The following is a 23,396-nucleotide window of genomic DNA, read 5'->3' as shown; positions in this document are numbered from 1 at the left end:
ATCTTACGCTTAGACTTTTAAAAACAATACGTTTCACAGACGCAAAAAGGGGGAGGCAGGTCTGGTCTTGAGAAAAGATTTGGGGCCTTAGTGGCCTCCAAACTCAAGTCGAGTGAAGTGTATCCTGGTAAGCAAGAAAATTAAAGAAGCTAATCGTCTCATTAATAGCATCCATAATGAGGTAGGTGATTTTATTTTAAAATGGTCAGATCATACGTGCATTCAGTTTTGCATAGTTCTTAGGAGGACAGTAGTTGGATGGAAAAGAGAAAAATTAGGTTGAGTAGTGGGGTGCAGTGGAAAGCCCAGGATTTGGAATTAGAAGAGCTGAGTTTGAATCCTGGCTCTGCCATTCATTCACTACTTGTGTGACACGTAGCAAATCACTAAAAGTCTCAGGGCCTCTTTCCTCATCTGTCAAATGAAGGCCTCTGAAGCCCCTGCTCTGTGATCCTATGAGATATATAAATAGTTGTCCTATGGAAGGGTCATTCACCTTTGCTGAAAGAACTTTTACAGTTAACATATCCAAAAATGGAATGGGCTACATGGGCACTCTCACTAGATGTTCTAACAAGGGCTGGAAAACCATTGTCAGTTTCACCTTTGCAAATGCTCTCAAATATGCCCACTTCTCTCCTCCGGCATTGCCACCGCTCTGGTGCCAGCCTTACCTCTTCATTCCTGAACCCTGCTGCCTCAAGTCTCTCCCCACTCCAGTCCATCCTCCACTTAGCCACTGAAGTGATTTTCCTAAAATGCAGGTCTGATCACACCCGTCTCCCCAATAAATTCCTGTGGCTTCCCACTTTTGCTCATGCCCTTCCTCTTTTCTCCACCAAAATCATAATTATTTTCCAAGGCCTGGTTGAAATTGCCACTTTAATAAAGCCTTTCCTGATTAGCCTCCATCCTTTTATAGCTATATGACTGGCATATTTAGCTATGTCTTACCTCCCTTACCAAATTGCAAACTTGTGGAAGCATGGTGACCCTGTCTTATATGCTTTTCTTCTCCCATCATGCTTTATAGGGTCAGTAAACAATTTATTTAGCATCTACTATGTTCCAGGCATTGTGCTAAGTGTTGGGGATAATAACAACATCTATATAACACCATATGCACGTGTTGTGACTAAGCATTTTACAGTTATCTCATTTGCCCAGGTACTGTTACCATTCCCATTTTACAGATGAAACTGAAGCAGGTTAAGTGACTTGCCAGGGGTCACACAGAATAGCAAGGAGGCCAGTGTTACTGGAACACAAGACTTGTGGGTGGTGGGGTGGAGGTTGAGGCCAATTTATTAAGGACTTTGAATGCCAAACAGGATTTTACATTTGATCCTGGAAATGATATTTGAATTTATTGAGTAGGGAAGCTGACGTGGTCAGAGCTGGGCTTTAAGAAGATTGCTTTGGCAACTGAGTGCAGAATGAACTCAGTTCCTTCTCACTTCATTTACTTGTTTTAAGGGGAAACACCAACCAGTAGGCTATATAACAATATAGGCCTCAGTGATGAGGGCCTGCACCAGAATAGTGCCATTATCAGAGAAGAGAAAGAAACATAAATGAGAGAGGTAAAATCAACAGACGTTGGCAACACATTGGCTATGGGGGATGAGAGAGAGTGGGAAGTCAAAGATGATATCTGTTAGGAAGAGAAAAAAGTTTAGGGGGAAAGATAGTAAGTTCAGATTAAGAACTGTTGAGTTTATGTGTTTATGGGAATCTAGTTCTGAGATGTCCAATAGGAAGTTGGAGGTGTGAGGGTAGAAACCAGTAGAGAGGTTATGTCTGAAGAAGTAGGTATAAGAATGATCACCATAGAGGTGATAATTAAGTTTGTGGGAGCTGAAGAGATCACCAGTAAAAGAGCATAGAGGGAGAAGATAAGAGAGCCAAGGACAGAGCTCTTTGATCAAATATTTGTTGAAGGAGAGAATGAATAATTGAGTTCCTACTATGTACCTACAGGGCTTTGTAGGAAATAATGTAGTAGGTCTTAGAGCTCACTAATGTTTATATTCCCTGCAGAAGTGCAGATTGTGGCCCCACAGGCCTGCTCATCTTGTATCATTCTTGTCCTCCTGTGAAGCCTTCACAGAGGGTATCCATACACACGCTGAGGGCTTTCCTTGAATTCTTTTAACATTGTATAGACACTAGAGAAACACTTATATTAGCCCTGTCTCCTTTTCTGGTTGTATCATCTCTGATATTTTTAAGAACTCTTGCTGTGCAGTTCTTCAACAGTAATAAAACTGTTGCCTATATACGTCTTGTGTCTCCATAGCCTTTTAGTTGACCTCCAACATTACATTGTGTATTATTCTCTGATTCACAGCCATAAAGTATCACCAGAAGAATATTGATTTTTTAAAAAGATGGCCGTTTGTTGGAGGGAGACATTTAGGGACATTAAGAGCTTTGGCCAATTTTCCAAATGCAATCTGGCTTGCTGTCTTCATCCTAATCAAACTTGGACCCAATTTAGTGTCCATCTATAGCGTCTGCCCCAAATGGACCAGCTTTACTGGATATGCATCCCAACAGCTTTTCATAGGATAATAGGTATCCTTCATCCACTTGTTTTTTCCTTTGTATATAGTTTGGCCATATAATTTTTTGAGTGATTAGAGGTATATTGTTGCATGCAAACTAGAAACTCACCATCATATTATGAAAACAAAATTTATGCACATGAAACAATTTGAGAACAATTTTAAAAGGTTTGTATGTGAGTGCTAAATTGGATAGATAGGGCTATTCATAATAATGAGTCCCTTGTCTTTAACTAAATAAAATAAACCTATACTCCAATGGGAATTAGTTCAGCTGACATGGGATTGCTTAAGGCAAAGGGCCAGAATGATACTAGTTTTCCTCTCGGGACAAATTAAGAGAAGACTTAGTATTTGAATCAGTCAGTCAGTTAGCATTTAAGTCCATACTGGGAGTCTGTGTTAAGTGCTAGGGATACAGAGACAAAAGAAAGGGACCGTTTCTTTAACAATAGGTCACACCAGACTAACCTCACTGTCTTTTTTTTTGCAGACTTATTAGATTAATAGAAAAATGGAATACTGTAGAGTTTATCTATATTTTAGCGAAGCATTTGACCACAACTAAAGCAATTTTTGTGGACAAGATGGAGACATGTGAGCTAGATCAGTTTCTGTATCTATAAAATGAAGCAGTTTTACTACATTGCCTCTGAGGTCCCTTCCAGCTCAAATTCTGTAATCCTAGTAGCAAAGTTAGGTGAATTCAGAATTGATTGGCTAGCTGGAAGGGAAATCATTGATGCTTCACTGTCATCTTGGGAGTTTGCAGTGGAGTAGCCCAGGGATTTGTGTTTGGCCATGTAATATTTAACACTTATAAGTGCTTTGGAGCGGGGTATTGATGTTGATGGCATGTGCGGGTGACAAATAAAGCTAAGAATAATAGCTAACTAATTGGTTGAGACAGTCAGGAGCCAAGTGGCCCAAAGCTAATACAATTAAATGCAGTACATTGATTTAAAAATAAAGCCTTATTACGCGGGTTCAAAAAACCAACTTCACAAATATACAAAGTAGATCTGAGGGTTTTAGTGGACCACAAACTCAGATAATTCGATAATATAACAGTCAAAGAAAACGCTCTAATAGGTTTTAATAATGGCTAAGTATTTTGTGTTTTGTGTTTAGTTCTGGGTACCTTATTTTAGGAAGGACATTGACTAACTTCAGAGCATCCAGAAGAGAACAACCAAGATGGTTAAAAGCTTCAAAATCATGTTGTAGGGCAATCATTTGAAGGAACTGGGGAAGTTTAACTTGGAGAATAGAAGACTTAGGTGACATGGTAGCAGTGTTCAAGTATTTAGGATGGCTAGGTGGTGCAGTAGATAGTGTTGGACCTGGACCTGAAGTTAAATCTAGTCCTCAGACACTTAGCAGCTATATTATCCTGAGTAAATCAGCTAACCTTTCTGTGCCTCAGTTTCCTCATCTGCCAAATGGGGATAATAATAGTGCCTAGCTTTCAGGGTTGTGTGAGGATAAAATGAGATAATATTCATAAAACATTTTGCTAAAGTTAAAGCACCATAAATGCTAGTTCTTTGAAAGGCTATTATGGGGAAAGTAAATTTGATTTGTTTTGCTTGGCCCCACAGCATAGAACTAGAAATAAGGTTGAAGTTGCTGGTAGTAAGGAAAAACTTCTTAATCAATAGAACTACCGCTCCACCCCCCAAAAAAAATATACAATGGGCTGTGCCAGAAGGTAGTGCATCCTCCCTCACTAGAGGTCTTCAAGCAAATATAGATGGCCCCCTTTTGGGGTTTATTTAGAGGGATTTTTATTAAGATACAGGTTGGATAAAATGGCTTCTGCAATTTTCATTCTGTTCAAACTCTGTGATTCTGTAGTAAAAAGCAAAATATTAAAGTGCCGTTTCAGGGGCCTTAATTTCCTCATGTAAAATAAAAGGAGTTGAGTAGATTGCCTTTAAGGCCTCTTGAAGCTCCAAATATGTGATTCTAAAATTAATCTAGTGACTAGGTATAAAATAGATTGGGAGGAAATGGGGAAAGTGACTGAACACTCTGCTGTCTTAATTTATCAAACGTCATAAATCCGAGAAGGATGGTTTTACCTTTAGCTGTGCTACGTTCATGATCCTGAACCCTGAAATTCCCAATATGGCCCTTTGTCCTATTTCCTCCTCATTGCTCTTAAATGTATTTTTTGTTCTCTCTGGGAGCCTCAGTCCCTCCACTGATTTTCTGTTCTCCTGCTCTATCACTCAAGCAAAACGAGAATCCCACCAAAAAAAGTTGTCATGGTCACAAGGATGCTCAAGACCCAAATCCAGAAGAGAATAGCTCTAAAACATCTACAAACAAAGCCTCAAAGAAAAGAAAAACATAGTTTGAGCTCAAATTCCACTAGAATTCCTTGAAAAGAAGAAGCAGTAGTTTAAAAAAAAAAAAGAGTTGTAAAGGTAGCCCTTGCAGTCAAGAGGACCCAAGTTAACACCCGTAATAGCTGTGTGACCTTGGGCAAGTCACTTAATCCCAATTGCCCTGCTCCCCCCCCCCCCAAAAAAAATTAATGAAATGAGAGTCCTAGAGGAGAAAAAATAAATAAAGAAGTAAGAATTATGGAAGAAAGAATAATTAACAACTTGGCATGAAAGGTACAAAACTTTGTCTAAGCTACAAGCTCCCAGAAAATTAGAATAGACCAAATAGCAGCCAATAGCTCCATGAGACAAACTTTAAAACAAAGTCAAAAAACTGAAAACATAAAAGAAAATGTAGATAATTCATATCAAAAACTACTAACCTGGAAAACAGATTGAGGAAAAAAAAATAAGACTCTTGAACTATGAGGAAAAAAAGTTAAGACTCATTGAACTGTCTGAATGCAAGGACCATAAAAAGAGCCTAGATGTCATATTTCATGAAATTTTTTTCTAAAAAGCTGCCCAGAACTCTTAAAACCAGAGGGCAAAGTGGATAGAAAGGATCCACTAATCACTTCCTGAGAGAAACCCCTAGATGAAAACTCTCAGGAAAATGATATCAAAATCTAGAGCTTGCAGGTCAAGGAGAAAATATAAGCAGCCAGAAAGAAAAAATTCAGTCACACATGATTTACCAACCAGCAATATAAAAGCATCAGAGAACTTGGAATACAGTTATTTCAGAAAGCAAAGGATGTGAGTTTACAACCAAAACTAACTTACCCAGCAAAACTGAGTATAATGTTATGGCGGGGAAGGGAATGGAGTTTTAATGAAATGAAAGACTTCATGCATGCTAGATTAGAAGACCAGAGATGTGTAGGAACTTTAAAGTTTGAACATAGGAGTTAAAAGAAACCAAAAAAGGTACATAGTAATGAACAATCATAAGTGATTAAACAAGAATAAACTTCTTACATTCTATAATGTGAGAACATGATACATGTGACCCTTTGAACCCTATTATTATTGGGGTTCACAGAAAGAGTCTAATTAGGCAGGGCCTTGGAATGTTGTTATGTCTTGATGATCTTAAAAATGAAAAGAGAAGGGAAGATAAATACGTTCTGAAGGATGGAGAAGGGAAAGGAAGGCTAGGGAATATCTCGCATAATCAAAGTACCCCAGTAGACATCTATACAAACAAGGAAAATGGGTTGAGGAGAAGCTGCTGACACTTGAACTCACTCATCTGAACTGGTCAAAAGAAGGAAGAATACATGCACACAAAAATATACATACATTGGATACAGAAATACATTTTACTCAATGGAGAAATAGGAGAGAATGTGAGAAGAAAAGGTAGGGGAAATTGGAGGGTAGATGAAGGGAGGGATTAGTCCTAAGCAAAACAAACTTTAAGGATGCACAAAAATATTTCTAGCTCTTTTTGAAGTAGCAAAGAATGGGAATCCGAGGGAACACCCATAAATTGGGGAGTGATTGAAAAAGTTATAGGGTATGAATGTGATGGAATGCTAATGCCGTGAGAAATTATGGAGGAGATGATTTCTGACAAACCTGGGGAGACATGTATGTACTGATGCAGAATGAAGTGAACAGAAGGAGCACAATTTATGCAATAATAATACTGTAAAGACAAAACTTTGAAAGAATTAGGAACTCTGGTCACCCAATACAAACCTGGAGCACTAAAATGAAACATACCACCTGACAGAGTGTGAAAGATTCAGGGTATAGAATGAGAAATTTATTTATTTATTTAGCCATTATTTATTTTGGGCTTGTCTGACATGGGCATGTTTTGTTTGCCCATACAGAGATAAAATTGATAGGTATTGGCATAAGATTAGATATGAAGGGTGAGGGTGAGGAGTTTAAGATGACACCAAAATTGCAAGTTTGGTATCCTTAACAGTAATAGGGAAATTAGGAAAAGGGGTGTGTTTGGGGGAGAAGATAATGAGTTCATTTTTGGATATGTTGAGTTGGAAGTGTGTGTGCAAGACTGGAACTCAGGAGAGAGGTTAGGGCTGGATAAATACATCTGAGAATCTTTTGCATGGTGATTATAATTGAATCCAATAAAGCTGATGAGAACACCAAACAATGTAGAGGGTTCCTGACCAGATCCTTGGGGAACATTCATGATTGGGGTATAACCCAAATGACGATCCAGCAAAGGAGACTGAGAGTGATTAGGAGAGGATGAAGAGGAGAACCAGGTCAGGAAAACCTAGAAAAAAGAAAGTATCAAAGAGAAGAGAGTAATGGACAATGTCAAAGGCTGCAGAAAAGTCAAGGAAGAGGATTGAGAAAAGGCCATTTGATTTGGGGGGGATGGGGAATGGGAGGAGGAGAGAGGTTTCATTTGAACGATGAGGTTGTAAGCCAGACTACAGAGAGTTATGAAGAGAGAGAGAAAGAATTGGAGGCACCTATTGTAGATGGCCATATCAGGGAGTTTAACTACAAAAAGGGAAGAGAGAGAGCAGAGTAGCTAGTGGGGATGGACAAATCAATTGAAGGTTTTTTGAGTATGAGGAAACATGGACAGTGTTTGTAAACAGTAGGAAAGTAGCTAGTAGACTAGAAGAAATTGAAGATTATCAGAAATGGGGTTGATAGGGCAATCTACTGCAGAAGATAAGATGTATGGTTTTTAGTGTTTAAGAAGATTTAGAATTTACAATGAGATACCAATAAACTTTAATGTTATCTAAGTGCATCTGGATGATTTTTCTAACTAGATTGATTGTAAGATCCTTGAAGGCAGGAACTGTTCCTTAAAATTATTTTGCAGTTTGGGGTAATAATAGACACAACTGACACTTGTCAAAGGGCTGACTATTGTAGTCTTTTTTAAAAGTATATTTTTGATCTTTTAAAAAATAACTTTATGATTACATCTGTAAGCTATAGTTCAAGCAAGCCTAACTAGCATTTACAAGTGTTTTAGGGCTCACCTAAAAATGCCAATAATGAAATTTTCTTTGCTCTTGTAGTACTTGTTGTATCATTATACATAGGTAGACATGAAATGCCTAGTTAGTTTTCTTTTATAATGGTGATAGGTATGCTGAACTATTTTTCCTGTATCCAGAGGTAGCAGATTGAAACACAAATTTGAATTCTACTATTACCAAAACTAAGATTATTGCTATTTCAAACCCCATTAAAGAGTATTTTCTAATCATTCATCATTAACTAAACTCTGTTTCAATTTTCAGAACATCCTACCTGAACCACCTCTGTCTACTGCAGCCATGGTTCGGCTGTCTGCATCTTCATATGTAGTCTATCCACCTGATAAGCCGTTCCTTAATGCGGATATACGACGCTCTCCACAAAAACCAACTTGTGCCTATCCAGAAAGCAACAGCAGAGGTAAAGTAGGCAAATAATCTTGATTTTATTTGAGGTTAGGTTGGTGTTAAAATTGTGTGGTAGTCATATTTTTCAGTTCATTTACAACAATTAATGGAAAGGGGGTGAAATTCCCTTGAAGTCTTAAGATTTAACTATTTTTCCTTCAAACCCTCATTTCTTCCTAGTTTTTTTAAAAAGGCAGTGGGGCGGGGAGGGGCGCATTTTGGCTTATATAATCACTTTCATTTGAAAGTTTGTGGAACCAACAGGCAAATAGAGATTTGTATAATTTTAAATCTGATGTAGACTTGAGGATACTATTCTAGTCTAAGCCCTTATGAAAATGTACTTAAGTTATCCAAAACCAGTAGGTATGCTTTTATTCTCTTTCATTCTTAGGATCATAGATTTACAGCTGAAAGGGACCTCAGAGACTTTCCAGTCCGACTCTCTCATTTTGTAGATGAGAAAACTGAGATCCAGAGAAATAATGTGACTTGCCCATGGCACATAGTATATTAAGCAAGTATCTTAAGTTCAAAGATTCTCAGGAGTCAGTTGGTGCCATATCTCAGTGTCTGAGCATCTTTACTGAAGGCCATTCCCTCTTTACTTACAACCTAACCCCTCTTTCTGCAAATTAAACTTATAAGATAGTTGTGGTTTTAAAAGGTCAGCAAATTTTGTGAATTGAGTGTTATTTTAAATCTACTAAAGGAGCCAATGTCAAATATTTTTGTTAAAGAGGATGCCTTTTGTTAAATGAGAAATAGGATCATTCAATTCTATATTTTAAGTGACCATAGAGGATTTTAGAGCCAGACTTCAAAGATCTGATTTCAGATCCTGCCTCTGACCTAGCTATGTGACTGTGGGTAAGTCACTTCATCTCTTTGAGCCTCAGTTTCCTCTTCCGTAAAAGGGGGATAAGAATACCTGTAGGGTTTAAATAAAGTTCAAATGAGGTAATGTATGTTAAGTCCTTTGCAAACTTAAAATGTCAGTTATTATTTCCTTTATATTTTCCTCCAGTGCTTAGCTGAGTACTGAGATGCTGGTTTACCTAGTCTTTTTAATTTTCAAAACTCCAGATATGTAGTGTTTATCCAAAACACAAATAACCAGACAGTTCAATAATTTGAATTTAAATTACAGTTCTGTAAAATTGTAATCGATCATATTAATGGTTCAGAAGCATTGTAAGATTATTAAATAACTCCTAAATTATAAAAGAAAGATGTGTGTTATGTGTCTTCATTATGTTCAGTATGATTTGATGCTGCATCTTATAAGTATTTTTGAACTCATTTAAGCATACTGTGTGATAATTTTTAGTTGTCTGGAACATTCAGTTATTCATTCATAGGCATTCTATATTATTGGACATAACTACAGTTCTATACTTAGTGTGGTGTCTTTCTTTAGATATACCAGAAGTTAGTTATAGCCAGTCCTTAACTCATTTTCACCACACTTGAATATGTCCCTCCTATATGAATGGCCACTCAGCAACCTCCTATTCTCTTCCTGCATTTGTACTTGGAATTTTCCATTCTCTTCCCTTACCTTCTCCCTCCTTGGCTGCTACATGGAAAGTTTTGCCTCCTCTACTCTGGCCACATTTTATACCATACCTCTTTCCAACACTCTACAATTTGTGTATCATGGGCATTGTTTTCCTTTTGTACCATCTCACATCCCACTTAGAGCTTCATCCTACTTTTAACCTAGGGACTTAGCCTTAATTCTGTGGTTAAACAACCAATATTTCATTAAACCTCATAGAAGACTTAACTATGATCCAGTCCAGCCTTCATTTTAGAGGTTAGGAATCTAAGATTCAGAGGGGTAACATGAATTTCTTTTTTCTCTGAATTATAAATGGATTTTACTTCAGTTTTTTATGAACTCACAAGTAACTTGTTTTTTTTTTTTTTTTAGTAAAGTCTGTGGGGAAGGGTGGAAATAGGGGGAAGAGTGAAGGGATCTTTTTTAGCCCCTTTTTTTGTTGTTGCTTTCAGTTTAAAAACAAAACAACTAACCTTTAGAAAACTTCAAAAACTGTTTTTGTTTTAGGCACAAGAGTATTGGAAAGTTGTAAGGTTGCTTTCTATTCCATAGTTGGCCAGAGAAGACCCTAGTTGGAAATGATAAATGGTATTTGTAGAAAGAGAAGCAGGCAAGGCAGCCTCTTGCGCTCCTCAGAAGAAAAGAAAGGTTAGGACAAAGAAAACATATGAGGCTTTAACATCAGTAAGTTCTGACCTCTTCCTATTTGTCCTCCATCCTCCTATCCTTTCTGGCTTTGCTGGGGCTCCTGCTCTAGGTGGTGATCCAATCAGCATTAAGTAAATGCTCATTTAGTACCAGGCAATGTGCTAAGGACTAGAAGAGGAAGACAAGGATGAAATGGCCTTGAACCTCATGGAGCTCATGTCCTACTATGGGAGAAGACATACGTACTTATTCACACACATATATAAGTTGGTGTGAAATAAATAACAAGGTAATCAGTGATGGAGTACTAGTACATACTGAGTTGAGAGAGAGTGGGAAGAACCAAGAAAGAATTCATATTAAAGGTAGCATTGAGCTGAGTTTTGAAGTCAAGCAGTTCTCAGGAGGCAGAGATGAAGTGCATTCATGTGGAGATAAAACATTATATGTGAGGAAAAGTAAGAAGACCCGTCTGGCTGGACTGAAGAGTTGAGGAAGAGAAAGAATATATATAACAAGCTGGAAAGGGAGGTTGGGGCTTGGTTGTTAAGTACTTTAAAAGTCAAACAGAGGAGTTTACATTTTATCATAAAGATATTTGGGAACCACTGTAGTTTATTGAGTTAGAGGAGTGACATTCTTAGACCTGTGCTTTAGAAAAATCCTTTTAGCAGCTATGATGAATTAGAGAATGGAGAGACTTGAGGCAGAGGTTCAATTAATGCAGGCAAGAGGTGAATAATAAGATAATATATTTAAAGCCTGGACAAGGGTGGGGTCTGTGTGTGGAGATAGAGATGACAAGATTGGATACATGGGATGAGGGAGAATGAGGAATTGAGGATGACTTCGCAGTTGAGGTTATGAACCTGTGTGACTGGGAAGAGAGTAGTCACCTCAAAAGAAAGAGGGGAAATTTGGAAGAGGGTTAGATTTTGGAGGAGAGATAATGAGTTTTGTTTTGGCCCCATTGATTTTAGCTGCTTCTGTAATATCCAGTGTGCAATGTCCAATAAGCCATTGGAGATGAGTTCTCTCTTGGAAATTGAGAGACCTGGGTTCCATACACACACACACACACACACACACAATAATAGTAATAGCTAACATTTATGTAAGGCCTTAAGGTTTGCAAAGCATTTTTTATGTAATATCTCATTTGATGCCAAGGTAGGTGCTATTATTACCCTCATTTTATAAATGAGGAAACTTTGGCTGAGTGAGCTAGTTAGACACTTACCCACAGTACCAGAGCTAGTAAATGAAGCAGGATTTGGACCCAGGTGTTTCTGATACCAAGCTAACTTCGATGTTTTATCCATCATACCACCTGACTACCTTTATTTGTGGCTACGGTAGATTGAGAGCTATAGGAATCATTTACACACCTGTGAGAACTAATGCGATCACCAAGTGAGAAAGTATAGAAAGGGAGGAGAACAGGGCCCAAGGACAGAGCTTTGGGATAGAACTACAGTTTCTGGGTGTATTGTGGGTAAGGAATCCACAAGGGAAGCTTAAAAGGAGAAATAGACAGTCAAAGAATTAAGAGAGAACAGTATCACAAAAATTCAAGGAGGGCATGCTGCAGCTGCAGACATGTCAAGAAAGATGAGGGTTTGAAAAAAGACATCAGATCTGGCAATTAAGTGATCATTGGTGACTTTGAATAGAGGAGTTTCTGTTGAGTGAAGTTGAAAGCCACATTTTATATAAGGTTAAGAAGGAGGTAAGAGAAAAGGAAGTTGAGGCAACAAGTGAAGGTAAGTTTTATTGTTTGGAGTTAGAAGTGCCCCATTTTTCTAAAGTAGGAAGTGGGAAATCAGGGAAAAAGGCATCCCCAGTCTGTCTACAGTAGGGAAAGATTTTACTGGAATCCTAAGCTTTTTTCCATTGAAACATTATACATTTGACTAATATAGTTATGCAATTTTAATATACTTTGGATACTTTATGGCTTCTGAGTGTTTGCTGATCATGTTACTCATGGTTGTTATTTTGTTTAGAATCAGCAAACATTTATTAAGCCCCTGCTGTGCACAGTGGACTATGAGTAGAAAGGTACAACACACTTGAAGAAAGGCTTTACAATGGAAAGGTAATTGTGATAAAGTAAAAAGAAATCCAAGCAATGTGTTACAAGAAATTTTAGGAGGAAATCACTTCTTTTAGGGTGGGGAAAAGGAGAAACAGATAGGAAAAATATTATTTAGAATGTGCCACCTGAATTGGGTCAAGAAATAATACTGGGGATTTATACATTGCTTTTAAGATTTGCAAAGTACTTTATATATTATTATTTCATTTGATACTCAAAACATCCAGGGAAATCTGAGATACCTACCTTACAATACTAGCCTTGATGGAGCTTTCCCAGTGCTCAGCACAGTTCCTGGCACATAGTAGGGTGTTTAATAAATGATTGTTAGTTGGCTTTGGCATGCCCCTGCCTCCCCTCCCCCTGTCTTATGAGGAAAAGTTCAAAGGGTTGCTGCAAAATCGTGTGGCCTTGCCTCCTTTGTAGGTTCTATTTTTTCCCTTGGGGAATTATGTATTCTACATGACTACATAATAGTAAAGGGGTATTTCTCCCATTTTCTTGATTTAGATAATTCCCTGGGGTAATCATGCAGGTGCACAGGTCTTTCTTTGAACAATTGAGTCTTTGTCTTTGTGTATCCATTCTGTCTCATTTCTCTTTCCAGCCATTTTGAGTCTATGTTTAGCACCTTTTAAAGGCCAGACCCAGGGCTTGAATTAGCTGAAGATTTTAATCATTGTCAGAACAACAGGTAACAGTAGAGATATCATTATCCCTTTTTGCAGATGAAGCAATTGTACCTATGAGATTTTGTATTTTGCTCATTAGTCCCACAGCTAGTAAGTGCCATTCATTTTTGGACTTGGTATTAATACTCCCTGGGCTAAAGAGTTTGTTAACCCATAATATTTTTACTAAATAAACCCAACTCCTTTGATCTTTTCTGTTCTTTGATGGTTTCATATTTTGTTTAGGGCCCTCTCCCAATTATGTGCATATAGACAACAGAAATGGTCATGATGTTTTAATAAGGATCAGTGGCATAGCAGAATTTCAACCTAACTATTCTTAGCAATTAGAACTTAAATCTGTTAAATCTTCATTATGGTAACATTCTTTTTCTTAAATGAGGACTCATCAATGAATTTTTACTAAATTTATGTTCCCCTCTGAACCCAGCTGTTTTATCTTTGTAATTTATTTTACCTTTATTCAACTTTATCTTTTTTTTTTGATGAATTATGCCTTTAATTTGCTATAGTCTATGAATTCTGCTACCGATTTCTTAGATGTTAGTAGCATTGTTCAATGTATTAACATCTGTGGACATAATTTGCATTATCTGAATGTTAATATCTCTACCCATAATCCATTGCAGGGATTTAACATTTTTTAAATGCTAAATAATAATAAATAATAAAAATAAAGTCTACCATGTAGCTATTCTTTTCTTTTTTTTTTTTTACATGTTTTTTCTTTTTCACTAGTAACTGCTTTTTGTATATGAAGCTCCAGTGTTTGTTTGTTTTTTTATTGTCTAGAAACATCCAAACTTGGAAACAGGGTTTTCTTCCAGTGGTTAATTTGTAAACCAGTTGTTTAGACTTCAAAGTACAGTTTCCCATAGAAGTGATATGATAAATAGTTCCCAGGCTGTCACTCATGCCCCCCCCCAAACATTCTTAACTCATAATGTAAATAAATATGGAGCTTTAGAGTTAAAAGTGGTATATAATCTCAGAACTAGAAGCAACCTCTGATCTAACCTGTCTTTGGAAAACAAATCCCCTCTTCAAGGTCCTTGGCAAGTGGCCATTAGCTTTTGCTTGGAGACCTCAGGTAAGAAAAAATCCCACCACCTCCAAAACAGTTTATTTTTTTTTTTCAGATAACCTGGAGTGTTAGGAAGTTTTGCCTTTTCTCAGACTTAAATTTGTGCTTACAAAACTTCACCCACTATTCCAGGTTCAGCCCTCTGAGGCAAAGCAGAACAAATTTGTTCCCACACTCTGACAACTAAAATATTTCCCTTAAGTCTTATTTTCTCCAGGCTAGATAGCTCCCAGTTCCTCCATGGGGTGAATTTAAAAATACTTTCTGCTGGATACTCTCCAAGTTAACAGTTTCTTTACTAAAATGTAGAGATCCAAATTGAACATGATACTTGGGGTGGGGTTCAAAGAGGGCATATTGTAATAACAGTGTTATCATCTCCCTAATGCTGGGCTTAGAGATAGTATCTCGTAATGCAGCCTAATGATCATGACTTATGTTGAGCTTTTAATCTATAACCTCCCAGATCTTCTTCATAAAAACTGTGATCTAGCTATACCTTGTCCATCTTTAACTTTTTTGGGGGGGTGGGGTCTGGACCTATGAGTTCTTTGGCATGGGGATTTCCTAGTATGCAAACTTTATTGGTAGTGAGGGATAACTCGTAACTTGAGTCTTAAAGACTTGGGACACTGATTGATGTTGTTCACATAGCTAGGATGTGTCAGAGAACTAAAACCTAGGTCTTTTCAACTCCAAAGTTGAACTTCAATTTATCTACACTATGTTGCCTTTAATTTTTTAACCCAAGTTCAAAAAACTTAAATTTATCCATAGTAAATTTCATTTTATTAGATATGGCCCAACATTCTGGTCTGTCTAAATAATTTCACATCCTGACTGATACCTAACATTTTAGCTATCTCTTCTAATTTTGTCATCTACAGAGTTTATATGCATGACATCTAAAGCTTTATTCACAGGACCAAACATAGACAGTACCCTGGAGAGGCCTTCTGAGTTGAGATTAGACCACTCAATGATACTCTTTCCACTGAGCCTTCAACAAGTTCTGAATCCACATAATCATTATGCTTGGCTTTCTTCAAGTGAGTCTTTGTTTAAGTTCTCCTTAGATTTATGGAATCAAACTATACGTTTGTGTCTGGCAGACTAAATTTCATTGCTAGGAATTGTCTTGTTTTTGTCTTTATGTGCCTGGACCCTATCATAATGCACATAGTAAGAATATTGGATTGAATTGAATTAATTTTCTGTGATCTGCCTTGGTTTCCATCTAATATATGTGTCTCTTTTTTTAAAATTCAGGATTCACTAGTGTAGAAATCTTCTTCCATCTTGTCAGAATTGCTTCTCTTTGTGCGTTTAGAATTTTACTTTTGAGAACTTCTCATCCTTCCTGGTCTGACATTCTCATGTAGCATTTTAGTCCATGGAGACCTACCTATTTTTTCCCTGAACCTTTTGAAATATGTTTTTCTAAAATATAAGGTGCACGTTGTGTTATTCCCTGCTTTTCTTTCCTTCTCTAACATAAATTTTAAGATTGAGTGGTCATCTTGTCTCCTCCCCCACCCCCAGATTTCTTCTCTTAAAATTCAATTCAATACATATTTGTTATTAAATATCTACCCTGTAAAAAGTACTGTTCCTGATGCTGTGGATACCAAGAGAAAAATGCAACAGAGACTTACATTCTACTGAGAGGGAAACAATATATACACAGATAAGGAAGTACAAATTAATTTCAAGAGGAAGACAAGCAGAGGATGAGGACAGGCCCCATACAGAGGAAGTGACACTGGAGCTGTGATCTGAAGGAAGCTTGGGATCTGAAGATGAGGAGACTGTGCATTCTAAATACAGACAGGCATCCACTTGGGCAAAGGCAGAGGGAGAAGTGAAATGCTGAATTCTAGGAAAAGCAAGCGGGCTTGAATATAGAGTGTACAAAGGGGAGCAAAGTAAAATGAGACTGGAAAGGTAGGTGAGAGTTATATTCTAGAAGGCTTTAAGTGTCAGGCTAAGGATTTTGTGTTTTATCCTAGAGGCAAAAGAGAACCATTAAAGATTTTTACGTTGGAGAATGACCTTGTAAAATCGATGCTCTAGCAATAGCAGTTTGGCAGCTGTGTGAAGGTTGGATATGAAGGGGGAAAGACCGAAAGCAGGGAGTCCAATTAGGCGCTATTGCAATAGAGCAGGTAAATAGTGATGAGAACCTAAGCTAGGGTTGGAAATGAGTGAGAGAAGACTTAGATGAAAGAGATGTTATGGAAATAAAATCAATTAAATATACAACTCAGTGGATCTGATGGTGAGGGAGAAGAAGGAATCTAGGATGATCAAGACATTGTGATCCTAGTGTGTAAGGGAAGGTATAGATCCCTCAACAGAAATAAAGAAAGACATGAGAAGGAAGGATAGATTTCTTGGAAAATATAATGACTTCACTTTTAGACTTTTCCTGTGTGAAATGTCCAGTAGGAAGTTGGTGATATGGGATTGGACTGAGGATAAAGGCTAGGTTTGGATGTATAGCTCCTTGGGAATCATGAATGAATGAAAGAAAAAAAGCATTTATTAAAGACTTACTGAGAGCAAAGTACCATACTAACTCTTGGGGATACAAATAGAGAGCCCTCGATCTTGAGGAGTTCACATTCTAGTAGAGAGAGAACACATGGAAGGTTTCAGCTGCATGTCCCAGAATTAGACAAGAAGCCCATAGAGCTATTTTTTTTTCCACTTGTCTATTCTTGTGTTTTTTTTTCTTCAGCTTAAAGATTAATTACTGCTATATTGATCAAAAACACACAATTTCTGTTTTGAAACAAAAAGATTTAAAAATTGCAATGATTTTGTTCCATTCCATTTTTTTCTTCTTCTGGTTGGTAAACTATCTTTATAATGTTTATTTTTTTTTATAATGCAATTTATTTAATGTATTTGGTTTTCAGCATTGATTTTCACAACATTTTGAATTACAAATTTTCTCCCCATTTCTACCCTCCCCCCCACTCCAAGATGGCTTATATTCTGGTTGCCCTGTTCCCCAGTCAGCCCTCCCCTCTATCACCCCCCTCCCCTCTCATCCCCTTTTCCCTTCCTTTCTTGTAGGGCAAGATAAATTTCTACGCCCCATTGCCTGTGTATCTTATTTTTTAGTTGCATACAAAAACTTTTTTTGTTTTTGAACATCTGATTTTAAAACTTTGAGTTCCAAATTCTCTTCCCTCTTCTCTTCCCACCCACCCTCCCTAAGAAGTTGAGCAATTCAACCTAGGCAACACATGTATTATTATGTATAACCCTTCCACAATACTCATGTTGTGAAAGGCTAACTACATTTTGCTCCTTCCCAACCCATCCCGCTTTATTGAATTTTCTCCCTTGACCCTGTCCCCTTTCCAAAGTGTTTGTTTTGATTACCTCCACCCCCATCTGCCCTCCCCTCCATCATCCCCCTCCCCCCCGCCACCTTTTATTTTTTTTTTTTTATCTTCCTCCCTCTTCTTTCCTGTGGGGTAAGATACCCAACTGAGTATGTATGGTATTCCCCCTCAGGCCAAATCTGATGAGAGCAAGGTTCACTCATTCCCCCCTCACCTGCCCTCTCCCCTCCTCCCATAGAACTGCTTCCTCTTGCCACCTTTATGCGAGATAATCCACCCCATTCTATCTCTCCCTATCTCCCTCTCTCAGTATGTTACTCTCTCATCCCTTAATTTCATTTTATTTCTTTTAGATATCTTCCCTTCATCTTCAACTCACCCTGTGTCTGCTCTCTCTCTTTTACATATATATATAAACACATATATATATATATATACACATACATACACATACATACATATACACATAGATACATACATACATACACATTCACTTATATATATACATATATATATGTATGTATATATATATATGCATTATTCCCTTCAACTACCCTAATACTGAGGTCTCATGAATCATACTCATCATCTTTCCATGTAGGAATGTAAACAAAACAGTTCAACTTTAGTAAGTCCCTTGCAATTTCCGTTTCTTGATTACCTTTTCATGCTTCTCTTGATTCTTGTGTTTGAAAGTCAAATTTTCTATTCAGTTCTGGTCTTTTCACTGAGAAAGCTTGAAAGTCCTCTATTTTATTGAAACTCCATATTTTGCCTTGGAACGTGATACTCAGTTTTGCTGGGTAGGTGATTCTAGGTTTTAATCCTAGCTCCATTGACCTCCGGAATATCGCATTCCAAGCCCTTCGATCTCTTAATGTAGAAGCTGCCAGATCTTGGGTTATTCTGATTGGGTTTCCACAATACTCAAATTGTTTCTTTCTGGCTGCTTGCAGTATTTTCTCCTTGATCTGGGAGCTCTGGAATTTGGCAACGATATTCCTAGGAGATTTCTTTTTGGGATCTATTTGAGGAGGCGATCGATGGATTCTTTCAATTTCTATTTTGCCCTGTGGCTCTAGAATATCAGGGCAGTTCTCCTTGATAATTTCCTGAAAGATGGCATCTAGGCTCTTTTTTTGATCATGGCTTTCAGGTAATCCAATAATTTTTAAATTATCTCTCCTGGATCTATTTTCCAGGTCAGTGGTTTTTCCAAGGAGATATTTCACATTGTCTTCTATTTTTTCATTCCTCTGGTTCTGTTTTATAATATCCTGATTTCTCATAAAGTCACTAGCTTCCACTTGCTCCAATCTAATTTTTAAAGTAGTATTTTCTTCAGTGGTCTTTTGGACCTCCTTTTCCATTTGGCTAATTCTGCCTTTCAAGGCATTCTTCTCCTCATTGGCTTTTTGGAGCTCTTTTGCCATTTGAGTTAGTCTGTTTTTTAAGGTGTTGTTTTCTTCAGTGTATTTTTCAGTATTTTTTTGGGTCTCCTTTAGCAAGTCATTGACTTGTTTTTCATGGTTTTCTCGCATCTTTCTCATTTCTCTTCCCAATTTTTCCTCTACTTCTCTAACTTGCTTTTCCAAATCCTTTTTGAGTTCTTCTATGGCCTGGGGCCAGTTCATGTTTTTCTTGGAGGCTTTTGTTGTAGGCTCTATGACTTTGTTGTCTTCTTTAGGCTGTATGTTTTGGTCTTCTTTGTCACCAAAGAAAGAATCCAAAGTCTGAGACTGAATCTGGGCGCGTTTTCGCTGCCTGGCCATATTCCCAACCAACTAACTTGACCCTTGAGTTTTTCAGTGGGATATGACTGCTTGTAGACTAACGAGTTCTATGTTCTACGTTTGGGGGGGAGGTGCCAGCTCTGTCAGAGCCGCACTCCTCCTTCCCCAAGGACCCCCAGTCCAGACTGGACTTAGATCTTCAGCAGGCTGTTGAACTTCTGCTCTGATCCGCCACTTAATTCCTCCCACCAGGTGGGCCTGGAGCCGGAAGTAACAACAGCTGTAGCTGCCCCACCTCCACTGCCCCCGGGGCTGGAAGCCGAACCGCGAACTTCCACTCCTGCAGCTTTTCCCACTAACCTTCTCCGCAGTCTTTGGTGTTTGTGGGTCGAGGGGTCTGGTAACTGCCGCTGCTCACATATTCAGGGCGCTAGGGCCCCCTCCGCCCGGCTTCTGGTCTGGATCGTCCACGCCGCTCAGGCTGGGCTCTGCTCCACTCCGTTCCCAGCTCCCAGCTCCCAGCTCCGTGTGGAATAGACCTCACCCAGAGACCATCCAGGCTGTCCTGGGCTGGAGCCCTGCTTCCCTCTGCTGTTCTGCGGGTTCTGCCGTTCTAGAATTGGTTCAGAGCCATTTTTATAGGTTTTTGGAGGTACTCGGGTACGGAGCTCACTCTAGTCCGTGCTTATCAGCCGCCATCTTGGCTCCGCCCCCATAATGTTTATTTTTTATTGGTATATTTTGTTTTTACTTCACTTTCAATTCCACATATATCCTTCTTTCCCTACTTAGACAGCCATTCCTTGTTACAAAGAAGGAAAAAAAGCATTTGAGCAAAATAAACCATTTTAGCTGAAGAAAAGTTATCTGCGGTGTTCCTGCAACAAAGTAAGGGAGATTGAGTACTTTGTCTCTTCTCCTTCTCCCCCTTCTTCTCTTCTTCCTTCTTCTCCTTCCTCTTCCTCCTTCTCTTCATCTTCCTCTTCCTCCTCCAGGTGTTTTTATTCTACCAAGGGAGTTAACATGTATACGCATACATAAGTACATACAAAAAGTACATGCATATATACATAGTCATACTTTTTTTGGGGAGAGTGAATGTTATTTTTTTCAAATTACACATAAAGGTAGTTTTCAACATTCTTTTTTTAATAAGATGTAGAGTTTCAAATTTTTTTCCCTCCCTCCCCAAGGCAGCAAGCAATCTGATATAGGTTACGCATGTGCAATCATGTAGACATATTTCCACATTAGTCATGTTGTGAAAGAAGAAATACAACAAAAGAAAAAACTTTTCATGCTTCTCTTGATTCTTGTGTTTGAAAGTCAAATTTTCTATTCAGCTCTGGTCTTTTCACTGAGAAAGCTTGAAAGTCCTCTATTTTATTGAAAGTCTATATTTTGCCTTGGAGCATGATACTCAGTTTTGCTGGGTAGGTGATTCTTGGTTTTAATCCTAGCTTCTTTGACCTCCGGAATATCATATTCCAAGCCCTTCGATCCCTTAATGTGGAAGCTGCTAGATCTTGTGTTATCCTGATTGTGTTTCCACAGTACTCAAATTGTTTCTTTCTGGCTGCTTGTAGCACTTTCTCCTTGATCTGGGAACTCTAGAATTTGGCAACAATATTCCTAGGAGTTTTCTTTTTGGGATCTTTTTCAGGAGGCGATCCGTGGATTCTTTCAATTTCTGTTTTACCCCCTGACTCTAGAATATCAGTGCAGTTCTTGATAATTTTTTGAAAGATGATATCTAGGCTCTTTTTTTTTTGACCATGGCTTTCAGGTAGTCCAATAATTTTTAAATTTTCTCTCCTGGATCTATTTTCCAGGTCAGTGGTTTTTCCAATGAGATATTTCACCTTGTCTTCCGTTTTTTCATTCCTTTGGTTCTGTTTTATGATATCTTGATTTCTCATAAAGTCATTAGCTTCCACTTGCTCCAGTCTAATTTTTAAGGCAGTATTTTCTTCAGTGGTCTTTGAGACCTCCTTTTCCATTTGGGTAATTCTGCCTTTCAAGGCATTCTTCTCCTCATTGGCTTTTTGGAGCTCTTTTGCCATTTGAGTTAGTCTATTTTTTAAGGTGTTATTTTCTTCAGTATTTTTGGGGGGTCTCCTTTAGCAAGTCATTGACTTGTTTTTCATGGTTTTCTCCCATCACTTTCATTTCTCTTCCCAATTTTTCCTCTTCTTCTCTTACTTGCTTTTCCAAATCCTTTTTGAGCTCTTCCATGGCCAGAGACCAGTTCATGGTTTTCTTGGAGGCTTTTGTTGTAGGCTCTTTGACTTTGTTGACTTCTGGCTGTATGTTTTGGTCTTCTTTGTCACCAAAGAAAGAATCCAAATTCTGAGACTGAGTCTGGGTGCGTTTTCGCTGCCTGGCCATATTCCCAACCAACTGACTTGACCCTTGAGTTTTTCAGCGGGGTATGACTGCTTGTAGACTAAAGAGTTCTATGTTCCAAGCCTGGGGGGGGGATGCACCAGCTCTGCCACACCAGCACTCCTCCTTCCCCAAGAACCCCCAACCCTGACTGGGCTTCGATCTTCAGCAGGCTCTTCACTCCTGCTCTGATCCACCACTTAATTCCTCCCACTAGGTGGGCCCGGGCCAGAAGCAACTGCAGCTGTACTTCTGTAGCTGCCTCCCCTCTGCTGCCCCCGGCGGTAGCCAAACTGCAAACTCCTTCCACTCCCACAGCTTTTCCCGCTAACCTTCTCTGTTTTCTTTGGTGTTTGTGGGTTGAGAAGTCTGGTAACTGCTGCAGCTCAGTGATTCAGGGTCTGGTTGGTCCGTGCCGCTCACACTGGGCTCTGCTCCGTTACCAGCTCCCAGGTCCGTGTGGGATAGACCTCACCCAGAGACCATCCAGGCTGTCCTGGGCTGGAGCCCTGCTTCCTTCTGCTGTTTTGTGGGTTCTGCAGTTCTAGAATTGGTTCAGAGCCATTTTTTATAGGTTTTTGGAGGGACTCGGCGGGGAGCTCCAGCCGCCATCTTGGCTCCGCTCCCTAAAATTACTTTAAAAATTTTTATTGGTGTCTTTATGTTTACATTACCTTTATTTCCAAATATATCCCTTTCCCTTCTACCTAGCAAACCTTCCCATGTAACAGAAGGGAGGAGGAAGGGGGAAGAAAAAAATTAGTTTAGCAAAACTTAACAATATATCAGCTAAGTGTGACAATAGTTTCAGTGTTCCAAACTCAAAGTCTCCTTCCTCTGCAAAGAAAGAAGGAGTAGATTTTTCTCATCTCTTTAGGGACAAGCTTGGTTATTATAATGATGCAACATGGACTGCTTCTTCCCTTCCGAGCTCCTGCCCTTTTTTATTCTTTACTGTAAAAGATGGTTCCCTAGGACTAATATATTAGGACATATTGGTGATATTATAACAAAAGATTAATAAGTTATATAATGGAAAAAGTAGTTGTATAGTTTCATTTTTTTGTTGGTTTTTTATTATTGTTACAGTTTGTTCTTATATTATTTCCTGGTTCTATGCATATCACTTTACGTTGGTTCATTAATTTTCCCATGCTTCTCTGAATTCATTTTCATAATTTCCTGTAATACTGTAATATTTCATTATATTTATGTACCACAGCTTAGCCATTTTACCAATCGATAGGTGTCTACTCTGTTTTCTAGTTCTTTTCTGTCACAAAACAAAATGTCATTATTCTACCTACCCTTGCTATTCCGCTACTCTGAAGCCTTTGGTCTCTTTAGGGGTATATGCCTAGTCGTGAAATCTCTGGGTCAAAGAGGATGGGTATTTTAGTCACTTTAAAAAATATAATTCTGGATTTTTTTTCCCAGGGTTTGATGAGTTCACAACTCTACCAGCAGTTTGTTGATAT

The 23,396-nt window shown here is 38.4% G+C and overlaps 1 protein-coding gene across 1 annotated transcript in view; it reads left to right on the top strand.

The window, feature by feature from the left end:
* Window positions 1–23,396, top strand: part of CEP57 (centrosomal protein 57) — a 63,271-nt gene that overhangs the window by 703 nt on the left and 39,172 nt on the right. The window contains exon 2 of the mRNA XM_036744471.1: window positions 8,215–8,371. Within this exon, the coding sequence (XP_036600366.1) occupies window positions 8,215–8,371 (157 nt within the window). The remainder of the gene's footprint in view (window positions 1–8,214; window positions 8,372–23,396) is intronic.

Source organism: Trichosurus vulpecula, chromosome 2 (genome assembly GCF_011100635.1).
Source record: "Trichosurus vulpecula isolate mTriVul1 chromosome 2, mTriVul1.pri, whole genome shotgun sequence".
In the NCBI taxonomy this organism is placed as follows: domain Eukaryota; kingdom Metazoa; phylum Chordata; class Mammalia; order Diprotodontia; family Phalangeridae; genus Trichosurus; species Trichosurus vulpecula.
Note: the sequence above shows the minus strand (reverse complement) of the source record. Positions and strands in the feature narration are given on the sequence as shown.